Source organism: Trematomus bernacchii, unplaced genomic scaffold, assembly GCF_902827165.1.
Source record: "Trematomus bernacchii unplaced genomic scaffold, fTreBer1.1, whole genome shotgun sequence".
Taxonomy (NCBI): domain Eukaryota; kingdom Metazoa; phylum Chordata; class Actinopteri; order Perciformes; family Nototheniidae; genus Trematomus; species Trematomus bernacchii.
The window spans coordinates 17,506,953-17,518,526 of record NW_022987564.1 but is presented as its reverse complement, the minus strand read 5'-3'; the positions used below and the strand labels follow the sequence as shown (position 1 = coordinate 17,518,526).

General features: G+C 43.2%; 1 protein-coding gene across 1 annotated transcript; it reads left to right on the top strand.

Moving 5' to 3' along the window:
- Nucleotides 1-41: 41 nt before the first annotated feature.
- zbtb22b (zinc finger and BTB domain containing 22b) lies at nucleotides 42-11,429 on the top strand. Its single transcript, XM_034124711.1, has 5 exons — nucleotides 42-193; nucleotides 2,098-2,328; nucleotides 4,305-5,045; nucleotides 6,167-6,433; nucleotides 7,279-11,429. The coding sequence occupies exons 2-5, from the start codon at nucleotides 2,098-2,100 to the stop codon at nucleotides 8,305-8,307; spliced, it is 2,268 nt and encodes a 755-aa protein (XP_033980602.1). The 5' UTR covers nucleotides 42-193; the 3' UTR covers nucleotides 8,308-11,429.
- The last annotated feature ends 145 nt before the right edge of the window (nucleotides 11,430-11,574 follow it).

The following is an 11,574-nucleotide window of genomic DNA, read 5'->3' as shown; positions in this document are numbered from 1 at the left end:
TGGCTCGTCTGTCTGGAATCCTTTTAAAGGGGACGCGTCGCTGTCTGTCTGCCGCTGCAGGAGAGCTCAGATGGGAAGAACATTTTATAAAAATGGTCCCCAAACTTCAGGGCCTGGATAAACCGGCAGGACACCCTGCCGTCCGCTCGGACAGAGACTGTACTTCTGAAGGCGGCAGTGTCGACTAGAAACGGTGAGTTTAATGTCCGCTGCGGCTCATGTTTTCTGTAGCCAGCCGCCTGCTAGCTAGCAGGCTAACGTCACATCTGTATGATAAGAGTGCAACTGTTAGTCTGCTGTCTGGAGACACAGCCAGCAGACTAACATTTCCACAGCAAAGCCAGCTTTCATTTCAGACCCGCAGCTCTTCTTCTGTAGCTTGTCCGTTACTAAAAAAGTGTGTTTTTTTTTTACTCCAGCTGTTGATTTTCCCCATGAACTAAAAATAACACAATAACAAAGTGGCGTGTGGGTCATGTATGTGATGTGGGCAGTTCCTGTTCAGTAATGAATCACGTGATGTGTTTTTGTTCTCTGACACTGTTGATCTGAGTTTTTTTATAATTGTCATTGTGTTCTCACAGTGCAATCAGTTCAAATCTACAATGGTGCAGCCTGATTTAACCCACACATGACATTGCATGCCATACAATACAAATGCATATATAACTAAGCTGCTAATAAACACAATGTGCAGCATGTCTTTGTGCAGCAGAGGCTTGCTGCACAAAGACACTCTGTTTCTGAGCTCTAACAAAGACACTTCAAATTGACGTTAGGGCTGCACTTCTTCTGTCTCAAGTAGGACTAATTTGCAGTGTATTCTGGGTAAATGATGAGGCTTCCTTGATTGGCCACTGTCTACTCTGCATTTACAATCTCTGCTGCAAATGATGTGATTAAGGATGACACTCTTAACTGCAGAACTAATCTGGGAGTCCTTTTACTGTTTGAGAATTAGTCAGGTTGAGAAATAATGCTGAGTTTTAGATAATAAACTGAATGTGGGCATTTTGAGCAATCAATTTGAAGGTTGATTGTTAGTATTTAAGTGTTTAGATTAGGATTACTGCCTTATGTTTGCTCAAAAGGGCAACTTCTGTACTTGTTGACTTTACCAATGGGCTTGTATCTGAGTGTTAAAGTAAGTAAATACTTTGTTACTAATAGGTGGGTTTAACCGACCACCAGTTGCAAGCTACATTAGTGCACTGTAATTCAACAGTTGTGACATCTATAACGATTTGTAGAATGTTGTTAATTCAATTTAAGTCATTTTAGAATATACAGATTGTGGAAGTGTTGAATAATTTGCATTATTTATACTGTTGTTTCTTTTTGTCCACTCCAATATTTCAAGGAGAAAGTAGTATTAAAAGACTTGAATATGCAATTTATTTAACAGCACCAGAAACTAGTTTAACAACAAGCAGTGGATTGACCGAACATTAATCAGCAGTTATTGAAGATTAATTCATTATATGTTTCGATTCATTTTTGATATGTTTTGAGTCATTTTCTAGTCATGTTTTACATCATTTTATACTAAATACTTTTATGTTTTGGACTGTCAGTCCGACAAAACAAGACATTGTTACAAGATGTTCCTTTCATCTGCATGAAACTAAGTCAGACATTTTTATGTTTTCAGATTTTATATAGAATAAACTATTACTAGATCGATCAAACACTAAGGAAAATTATTATTATCATATTCATTATTTTAATAAATATTGAACATTCTCACTGTAATGAATGCAGATTTTATTGTAGGATTGTTTTTTCTTCATATCACACTAGTTCAATTCAAAACTACCAAATAAATTGTGAGTATCTCGCTTTATCAATTCTGTTGTTAAATGAAAATGGGTTGAGAATGGCAGTCTTATGACATTTACACAGGTTATTCACACATGTCTGGATTTTTAGAAAGTCCTCGGATCAATTTGACACCTTTTTAATCTCACATCCTGACATCAAGCCTATATTATTATCAAGATAATAGTATAAACTGTAAAAAAAAAAAAAAAGGAAACAATCAAACCAAATCCCAAAAATAAGTTTAAACTGGCAGTCATGACTGTTCCTGCCCCCCAGATGCAGTCCCTGCCCGTGGAGGTGGGCAGCAGCAGCAGCTCCGCCCCCAGAGACACATTTGGCCCGGTGGTGCAGGTGTGCTTCCCCAGCGCTCAGGGCTCGGTGCTGGGCAGCCTGAACCAGCAGAGAGAGGACGGCCAGCTCTGTGACCTCTCCATCCACGTCCAGGGTCACGTGTTCAAAGCCCACCGTTGCGTGCTGGCCGCCTCCTCACCATACTTCCACGATCAGGTGGGAGATTAAGCTGCTGATGATTTCTGGTCAGAATAAACACATCAAAGCTACATGGAGTCATACTCATTCATTTCTGATCTGCACCATGTAGGAAATGTGCCAAATAATGAGATTCAAAGGCATGCATCCTCCCTGTTTTTAAGCATGTATACATACTGGTAGTTTGGTTTAGCCTGATTTAGCATACAAGGATTCAAAGAAAATGGATATGACTAATGATTCAAAGGGAAATATTTGACTTGATTAGTCTTTTTGGATACACTTTTATAACAGGACATGCTGCTCAAAAACTTTACATTTAAAAAAACAATTAAAGGAACAGACACTTAATTAAATAGAATGCCGGTTAAGATGAAATGCTTAAAGTTGCCAAGAACGCAATAATTAATGATTAAAAAAATGGTAATTCAGAAACAGCCTGAAGAACTCCATGTGATGCATGCACATTGAAAGTAGTGGCGCAAGACACATTTGACATTAAAGAGATTTGTTTTGTAAAGCCATATGGGCCATACTCTAATGGCACATTTCCACTACACGGTCGGCCTCGGCCACGCTCGGTACGGCTCGGTACGGCTTGGCCTTAACAGGGCCGACTCACTTCATGCTGCGCTTCCATTACAGTTTAGGAACTGGGGTAGTTACTATAGTAACGCAGTGTAGGCGGAGCCGTGACGTCATCTTCAATGAGAACTCCAGAAACACAACACAGCCGTTAGCTGTTAGCACTCAGAGCTCACAGCTCACAGCTCCTTATATATGTTCAGAAACTCGACAAAAGTTAAACAAGTACAAACCACAGACTGCCTGTGTCATGGTGAATACAGTCGCTGCTTTATTTATGTCTGTATAGGCCGTTGTTGTGAGTGTGGACGGTCGGAGCATATACTGCGTTAGCTTAGCCAATCTCCATCTAGAAAAACACGCATTTTAAAAGGTTTTTCGCCTGCCGTCTGTCTGCAGACTTGACAAAGCATTAATTCATGGTTTTTACTAACCGGTATCAGTATGTTGTTACTTCGGCATCATTTTGAAACGTGTATTACAATTAAATCACGGTCAAATATGTCCATCTTGTTGTAGTTGTAGCCCCCTTGCAGCGCTCCTCTCTCTAGTTTAGCATACTCAGCCCGACTCAGCCCTGTTTGTTGGCCTCGATAGAACCACAATTTTCTCGGGCCAGAAAAGACGTGAAAAAGTGGCCCCGGGCCGGGCCGGAACTAGGCCTAGTGGAAGCGCAACCAAAAACGGGAACGGCACGACACGGCACGCTTAAAGCGAGCTCCGCGCTGTAGTGGAACTGCGCCATAATAGAGCCTGCTATATGTGGTTGTGGCTTTTCTAAAGTTGAAAGCATAGCTGAAAATCATGTTCTCCTGATTATATAAATAATATAAATTAGAAAGGATTCATTTCCCATCACGATAACTCTAAAAAGAAGAAATTGGAGAAGTGAGCTGTTGGAGGAGGTGTGGGAGAGGCAGGACAAACCCTACACCAATTAATTAAAGTGACCTATCATCCTCATTGCCAGGTTCATATTTGTATTTAGTCTCTACTGGGACATGTCTCCATGCTTTAATGTTCAAAAAGCTCTTTATTTTTCTCCTACTGCCTGTGCTGCAGCACCTCTTTTCACCCTCTGTCTGAAACCAGAGCCCAGTCTGCTCTGATTGGTTAGCTGGCTGGCTCTGTTGTGATTGGTCAACCGCTTAGAGATGCCCCTTAGCCTATCACGTAAAATGTGTTGGAGTGCTAGCCAATAGAACTGGATGTTACATATTGATGTAATTATGTAACGGAAGTAAACAAAGAAGTCCAATGGAGGTGTTTCAAGCAGTTCTTTAGGATTTTAGTCTTTGCAGATCATTTACATTCACAAATACCTAGATAACGCACTTCAGGAAAGGGAAACCCAAAAAAGCACAATGGGGCCCCTTTAAAGTATTGTGATGTATCCCCCCCACCACCAGGTGCTCCTGAAGAACATGTCCACAGTCTCCATCCCGGCAGTGATGGACCCGCTGGCATTTGAGAGCGTTCTGAGCTGCGCCTACACCGGGCAGCTCCGCATGCTGCGCGACGACATCGTCAACTACCTGACGGTGGGCAGCGTCCTGCAGATGTGGCACATCGTGGACAAATGCACCGAGCTGCTGAGGGAGGGCCGGGCAGCAGCGGGCGGAGGGGGAGGAGGGGGTGCAGGAGGAGGAGGAGGAGGAGGTGTGCAGGACAGGGTCAGTGTTGGAGGAGGAGGTGGAGGGTCCGCTAACCTCGGATGCAGCAGCAGCAATGGTGAGGGTATGGCAGGAGGGAGTAACAGAGCTGGTAGTGACGGAGTCCCCCAGGTGGTAGGGTCCAACGAGCCGCAGCGTGCCTCCCTCCCCCCCAGCCGCCCGTCAGTGAGTGAGAGTCAGTCCCCCAGCAGCACCAACTACTTCAGCCCCAGAGACGGGGGCGGGGCAGCCGCAGCCGGGGCCTCAGCTGACCGAGGCGGGGCCAGCAACACCCCCAGCTACTGCACCCCATCAGGAGGAGAGGAAGCCTTCCTTATTGAGGAAGAGGAGGATGACTTAGAGGAGGAAGAGGAGGAGGTGATGTACCACCAAAGGAAGAGAGGAAGAGGAGGAGGCAGCGGGAGGAGGAAGAAGATGAGCTCAGTGTCGGAGCAGGAGGTCGGGGTCAGTGACAGCTTTGGCGTGTCTTCCTATCAGGTGAGGCACCTTGAAGTTTATCTGGAAAGCTCTTATTTTGGAAAAAAAGGAAGTCATATTTTCAGTCTTCAGCAGTTTAAAAAAAATGGACTTAATAATAATAATAATACATTTTATTTGGGGGGCGCCTTTCATAGGACTTAACTTTTAAAGGTCCCCTATACTCTTTTTCAACAATATTATAGGTCTCATACAAAACATGTCTCTGAAGTGTTTGCCTCGATACAGATCATGCATCGTAGCATGCCCCTCTGTTTCAACCCTGTTTCAAAAGTGCTGATTCTGTATCTGTTGCTTTAAATGCTAATGAGCTGCTGCTGGACACGCCCCTTTGGACAGTGATTGGTTAAAAAAAATACATTGGTGCTCTAGGAGGAGATTCAGGTGATAAGGTGGGCGGGTGTTACCGTTTGGTTATTGGCTAATGGTTGCCCAATACAAAAAAACAGTTGTGATGTCACTACGTGGCCAAACCTGATTAGCTCATTTTCAGACAGGTTTTATAAACAGGTGTATCAGGAAAAAAAGAGACAATCTTTTTTCCTGACACTAAGCGAATCCCTTAACACACTGGGGGGACATTTTTGTGAATAAAAGACATAAAAAAGTAATAAGGTGACCTTTAACGTCAACCGTTGATGTTGATAAACAGTATTTTCATCTTTGTTGAACAGATGCATACGGTTTGTTTTGGACCCACAGTCATGGAGCAATATCTAAAGAGGAACATGGTTTTATTTTAATGAGCATGTTTTATTGTCCCATTTAAATATTTTTTTTAAAAGATGGTATCTAGAAAATATCGTATATAGAAAGACCTAATGTATTTTTTAAATAATTTTGATGTTAATTGTACTATTGCAAAAATGATTTAAGGGCCATCGGGAGCTCTCCTTTTAATATTGGTCTTAACCAAATGTAGCATTGTTATTTATAATTATTCAAATGGGATTAGAGTCCTTTTAAAAACGAAAACTGTTCTATGAAACACTTTTGGAAGACTCAAAGATCCATGGTAGTCAAGCTTCTTTTCCCTCATCCTTTTGATTGTAAATTATAATAATGCAAGGTTTTCATTGACAACATGACTAGCTTTCTATAACAAGCATTATCTCTGACAGGACGGGGATCACCTGCTGAGGCGTCCTGCCTACAGCCAGCCCAGCATCATGCCTCGCAAACAGTGGGTGGTGGTGAAGACCGAACGCATGGAGGACGACGACCTCATCGTGGTGTCCGGGGAGGAGGGGGGAGAAGACGAGGAGGACGAGGAGGAGAGGGAGATGGAGCTGGCCCGAGAGAGGGAGAGAGGCAACTTCAACATCTCCAACGTTAGGAGCCTTTCAGCCGACCTGCCAGCCAGAGCAGAGAGCGACATGGACTCACAGGTGAGCTGAAGTCACTCTAAAGCAGGGGTGTCCAACTCAAGGCCTGCGACTTCATTTTCTGTGGCCCCACAAGAGCTTGCAAATAATATAATATGTTTGTTATACGGTTACATGGCGATTTACAGAAGCACGTTGCCCATACATGGAGCACAATGCATCTCAAATTTGACTTTTTTTCTTCTAAATATGCCTTTTTTTCTCAGAATTTGCCCTTTTCTCAGAATTGACTATTTTTTCCAAATGTTACTTTTTTTTTCCAAATGTCTTTTAAAATCATTTTGTGACATTCTCATTGAAGAGACGTGCAATTATTTGCCCTAGACTTCTGCTTTCAGACCGAGTTAATTATGAAGTTATACCCTATCCGATAATAATCCAATGCAGAGGCAATGATGTAATATAATACATTATTTTAAATATTTATATATGTATTTTTATATAGTCTTAAAGTTACAACCGGCCCTTTGAGTGCAACCATAATGCGAATGTGGCCCGTGATGAAATTGAGTTTGACGCCCCTGCTCTAAAGGCACATCGTGAAGAGATTTATGAAGTGATTCCATTTGTATTTGTAAAAAAATTGTTTGGGGGTTCATTTGCCACCATTAAGGGGCGCCAACGTTTCAAATTGCACACAAAGAGGTTAAAACAGCTTCTCTCTGCATCTGAACTTCATTTTTTATAAACCTTTATGGATAAATGCAGCATATAAGACTTGCCCTGCACTGAGTGTCCAACATGCAAGTGTTAGAGAAGTCTTTTAAACACTGGAGAGTCTAAGTTTGAAACATGCAAAATCGAAGCATTTAGACAGGTTCAACTCCCCGTTCTCCTTGTGTCCCCAGGTGGACTACTGCCAGTCTTCAGAGGACTACCTCAAGTTTGAAGGCAGTTTAATGGACCAGACTCTGGCTCAGCACCTCCATGACAGCGCGGCGGGTCAGAGCCAGAGCGCTAACCGAGCCGTGTCGGCGCTGCTGGGCCAGGTCCAGTCTGCAGCCTCGGCCCGGGCCCAGCTCTTCCCCCTGGACATGCAGGGGAACCAGATCCTCCTCTACAGCCAGGCCTCCGGGCACTCTCTGGACGGGGCCCCCCCTCCCCTGGGGATGGCAGGCGGTATGATGGGAGGAGCCTCTTTCAAAGGGCCCAGTCTGGAGCACGGCGCAGTCCATTTGTCAGTGCAAGGCGGCCTAGGAGTCGATGGCATGGACTGTGGGGGGATGGGAGGTGGAGGTGGCGGCAGTAACAGCACCGCTGGGGGTTCTGGGAAAGTGTTTATGTGCCACTGCGGTAAGACCTTCACCCACAAGAGCATGAGGGACCGCCACATCAACATGCACCTGGACCTGAGGCCCTTCCACTGCCCCGTCTGTGCCAAGAAGTTCAAGATGAAGCATCACCTGACGGAGCACATGAAGACGCACACGGGCCTCAAGCCGTACGACTGCCTCGGCTGCGGAAAGAAGTTCATGTGGCGCGACAGCTTCATGAGGCACCGCTCACACTGCGAGAGGCGCGGCGGGGCGGGGGAGGGCGGCGAGGGAGGGAGAAGAGGGGGAGGGGAGGATGGGCACGATCTGATGTCCTCTCCTCACCTCCTCCTGTCTGCAGGTGAGGGAGGACAGGGCGGGGTTCTGGGAGGAGGGGGAGGGAGAGGAGGCGTGTCGGTTTCTTCTCAGCATTTTTCCAACAGTGTTCTGTCGCCAGCAACAGGAAGCAGCAGCAACGGTGTGAACAACATGGCCGCCCCGGGGGCACTGCTAGGGGTCTCCCAGAGTCAGGGCGCAGGGATGTTTGCCGCTCTAGGGTTGGGTCGAGGTGTGTGTGAAGAGGACGTGTGTGAAGTCAGTGCTAATGATAGCAGCGTGACCTAAACCAGAAGTGTGTTAGGTCCGACGGGAGCCTCTTTGTCAGGTTTCTTGTTCCTGCTGCTGTTTTTAAATGATAGAAAATACACTTTTAACTGCCAACACCCAGTATTTCAAACAGGAAGTGGGTATTTGGTCAGGTGTTGGCAAAGAATCGAGGCTCCTGTTGGACACAGGCTGAAGAACCTGAACATATTTGTGGAAAATTGGGACTCTGGATGCTAGTCAACTGCCGAGATGTTTGTGAAACAGATCTGCGGTTGTGCCATCACAAGATATCTGATTATTTTAGAATACTTCCTCCTAATAGTAACCTCATTAAAGAAGGACCTTTGACTCAGTGAGTAAGCTATTGTTTCAAAAATCCCAGAAGTTTATTTTTTGGAAGAATGCTTTGCGTGTTGAGTGGAAACCAAAAATGAAGAGACAGTGCTTCACTAGCTATCAGTAGAGTAAAAACAAATGGCTGTTCTAATCTGCTGTTCTGCAGTGACGTGTTATAAGGAATCACAGTCACATGATTGTATTCAAACAAGCCTACAGGAGAAAACACTCTGCACAAAAGAAAAGAAGTGCTAAAGTGCAGATATGTTTCTCCTCGGTACATTACTCCTCAGTTTCCCATGCAACAACCTGTCAGCACTGCCATGTTGTTTTGAGACTCTACGGTGCTGCTTTACCTGAAGCCCAGACTGGGTTACAGTGAAAGGAACAATCTAGTTTCCTCATCACAAGGGAACACTGTTTGTCTTTCAGCTGCTTATTTATCAACCTGTACAGCCTGAAAGCTAAAGTCCACGATTACTTTTTTTTTTTAGACTGAATGTTACGTAGTTAAAGTAGCAAATGAAAAGAAAAGATCTGTTTTTAACACAAACACTACCTGTACCTGATGAGTTCAACACTTGCCCTGTGGAGATTTAAAAGCAGGAGGAAGTTGAATTTATCATTGCTTTGACTTTTGCTGTTGTTCACTTTCTAGTTCTCATGCTTTGTGAGATATATTATTACTGTAAAAATGTAGAAATATATGTCATCAGACAAATGCTAACTTGTAGTACTGGTGCGTTTTGCTGCAGTGTGGTTTGCTTTAGAAGTGAGTTAGCTGTAGAGAAAGGGTTCTGCACTGCCTAAAAACATTATCTTAACCCACAGTGCGTCTCTCTGATAATTCAACGAGGAGTATTTGAAGCTAGCAGCGGTAGATGGTGGTCTTATTTAAGCTATACAGTGTATAGTGTGTTTACAAGCGTACCTCCTCTGAATGGCTGACAGAACAGAAGTGATGGAGCCACATTAAAAAAGGAAGCCTTCTTTCCTCAGTAGCTGTAAGGCATACAAAGAAGTCAAATAGCTAGTTTTCTCTCATTAGATTTAATTTATTTGACTGTAGATTTTTTTTTTTTGCGATATCTTTAACAGTATAGTAGAGTAGTGCAGGTTGACGTTGACTTTTTATTGATCAGAGGTCAGCAGTTCCCCTCTGGTCGTATTTATAAGCACTGATTTTGGTTTTGGTCCATCTGATTTAAAGATGGGTTTGATTCACATAAAACACATTTTCCAGATGAATATATTAATTTCAGGTAATGTTTGATTTCACTTTGGTGAAGTACCTACAGAACACTTTTATTCCAGGAACATGCTCAAAAATATATAACTAGTCAAACATGCTGAATATTCTATTTAATTGTTCGCAATAAAAAAAAAAAAATTGAGTGACATATTAAATGGAATTACAAAAGAAGTGTATCCTTGTTCACAAAAAAAAAGGAATTTGCTCTCAAGATGCCGAATAACGATTTGTGTAGTTTAAACCTCACAGGAATGTAATGTCTTTATAGAGGTACGCTATATCATGTTATCGATTACAGTTACAGCTAGATTGCAAAATATGTGTTCACCTCCACCTTGTTTTTCATTTTAAATGGTCCAATCATCATTTTAATAGTAGTTTCTCTGTATCATCAAGATATCCTGTTTATTTACATTATAACATTTTTTACAATGTGCTGTGTGTCTTTTTAAGGTGTAAGTCACATTTTAATAGATCAGCCTGTTTTAAATGAACTATAGACAAATATGGTTTTATGTTTGTGATGAAATAATATTCACTTTCAGAAAGGCGGTGATTTAGAGAAAATGATAATGTGTGTTTTTAAGATGTGTGTCTGTACCAGTGTAGCTACAGCACAGGACAGTGAGTGCTGAAAGAAATATGACACATGACCTCTTTAACATTCAACATGCCTTCAGAGATGTTTTACAGTTGCGTAGAGCAAAGAGATAAATTATCGATATGTTTTACCTTCTGTGAAGTCTGGATATGGATATTTTTTTACAAAGGTTTGGAGCCGGGACAAAATGAAAGGACTGTTTGTACGTGTTCAGTGTGACCTCCAGTGTTTCCTCTATGACTGCTTCTGTTGTGTTTTTGTTTCACATTTGCTCTGTTTGTGTAGTCCTCCGCTGAACATTTACTTAGAAAACACAGGATGATTGTTAAAGGAGAATGTGCCCGCGACGGGGCGGAGCGTGGAGTTATCTGAAGGGCCCCTACCCAGAAAACAACCATACAGAAAACTCTTGACTGTCAGGGAATGTAGGTGAGAAAGATGAGAACATTTATTATTTTGTATATCCTTCAACAAACATGACACATGAAGAGGTGTTTTGTGGTCAGGCTCAGTCAGAAAAATGGGAGTGAAGACTACTGGAAGAATACATCCAATTATTGAAACAGAGGGTGTTTCTCAATGTCGAGTACGCTTGCTTGGTAGCACATGTCTTCCGAGTCACTTGCTTCAGAAGCGAGGCAAGAATACTTCCTGGCATTCGGAAAACGAAGAGTGGAACAGGCTACCAAGTGTGCAGGTGTGCCATATGAGAGGCCCCGCCTTACATTTTCCGCCACAGATTTGGGGAAATTGGAAATCCCCACAATGCTTTGCGCATAAAACATAACTGTCACAAATGCTGTCAGAACCAACATGAAACTCAAAATGACACTTTCACAATAAAAGTGCAGTAGATTGTAGTGTTATTCTTTTTACTTAGTGCACATGTGCAGCCTCGAAATTTCTCGCTACGAAGTACGCCGGGCTCGGTAGAATTCCAAGTATGCTGGACATTGGAACAGGCCTTCGGCGGCACTCGATGACGTAGCATGCTTGAAATAGTGGCTCTGAAGCAGCTTTACTCGCGATTGAGAAACACCCCAAGTGTGCACGTGTGCGTCATACGAGAGGCCCCGCCTTACAATTTCTGCCACAG

What these genes read in the sequence shown, in the direction of transcription:
- zbtb22b (XM_034124711.1), top strand. Translation starts at nt 2,098, where the DNA reads ATGCAGTCCCTGCCCGTGGAGGTGGGCAGCAGCAGCAGCTCCGCCCCC. An exon ending in CACCATACTTCCACGATCAG is followed by an intron (nt 2,329 to 4,304) that starts GTGGGAGATTAA and finishes CCCCACCACCAG; the next exon opens with GTGCTCCTGAAGAACATGTC. An exon ending in AGAGCGACATGGACTCACAG is followed by an intron (nt 6,434 to 7,278) that starts GTGAGCTGAAGT and finishes TTGTGTCCCCAG; the next exon opens with GTGGACTACTGCCAGTCTTC.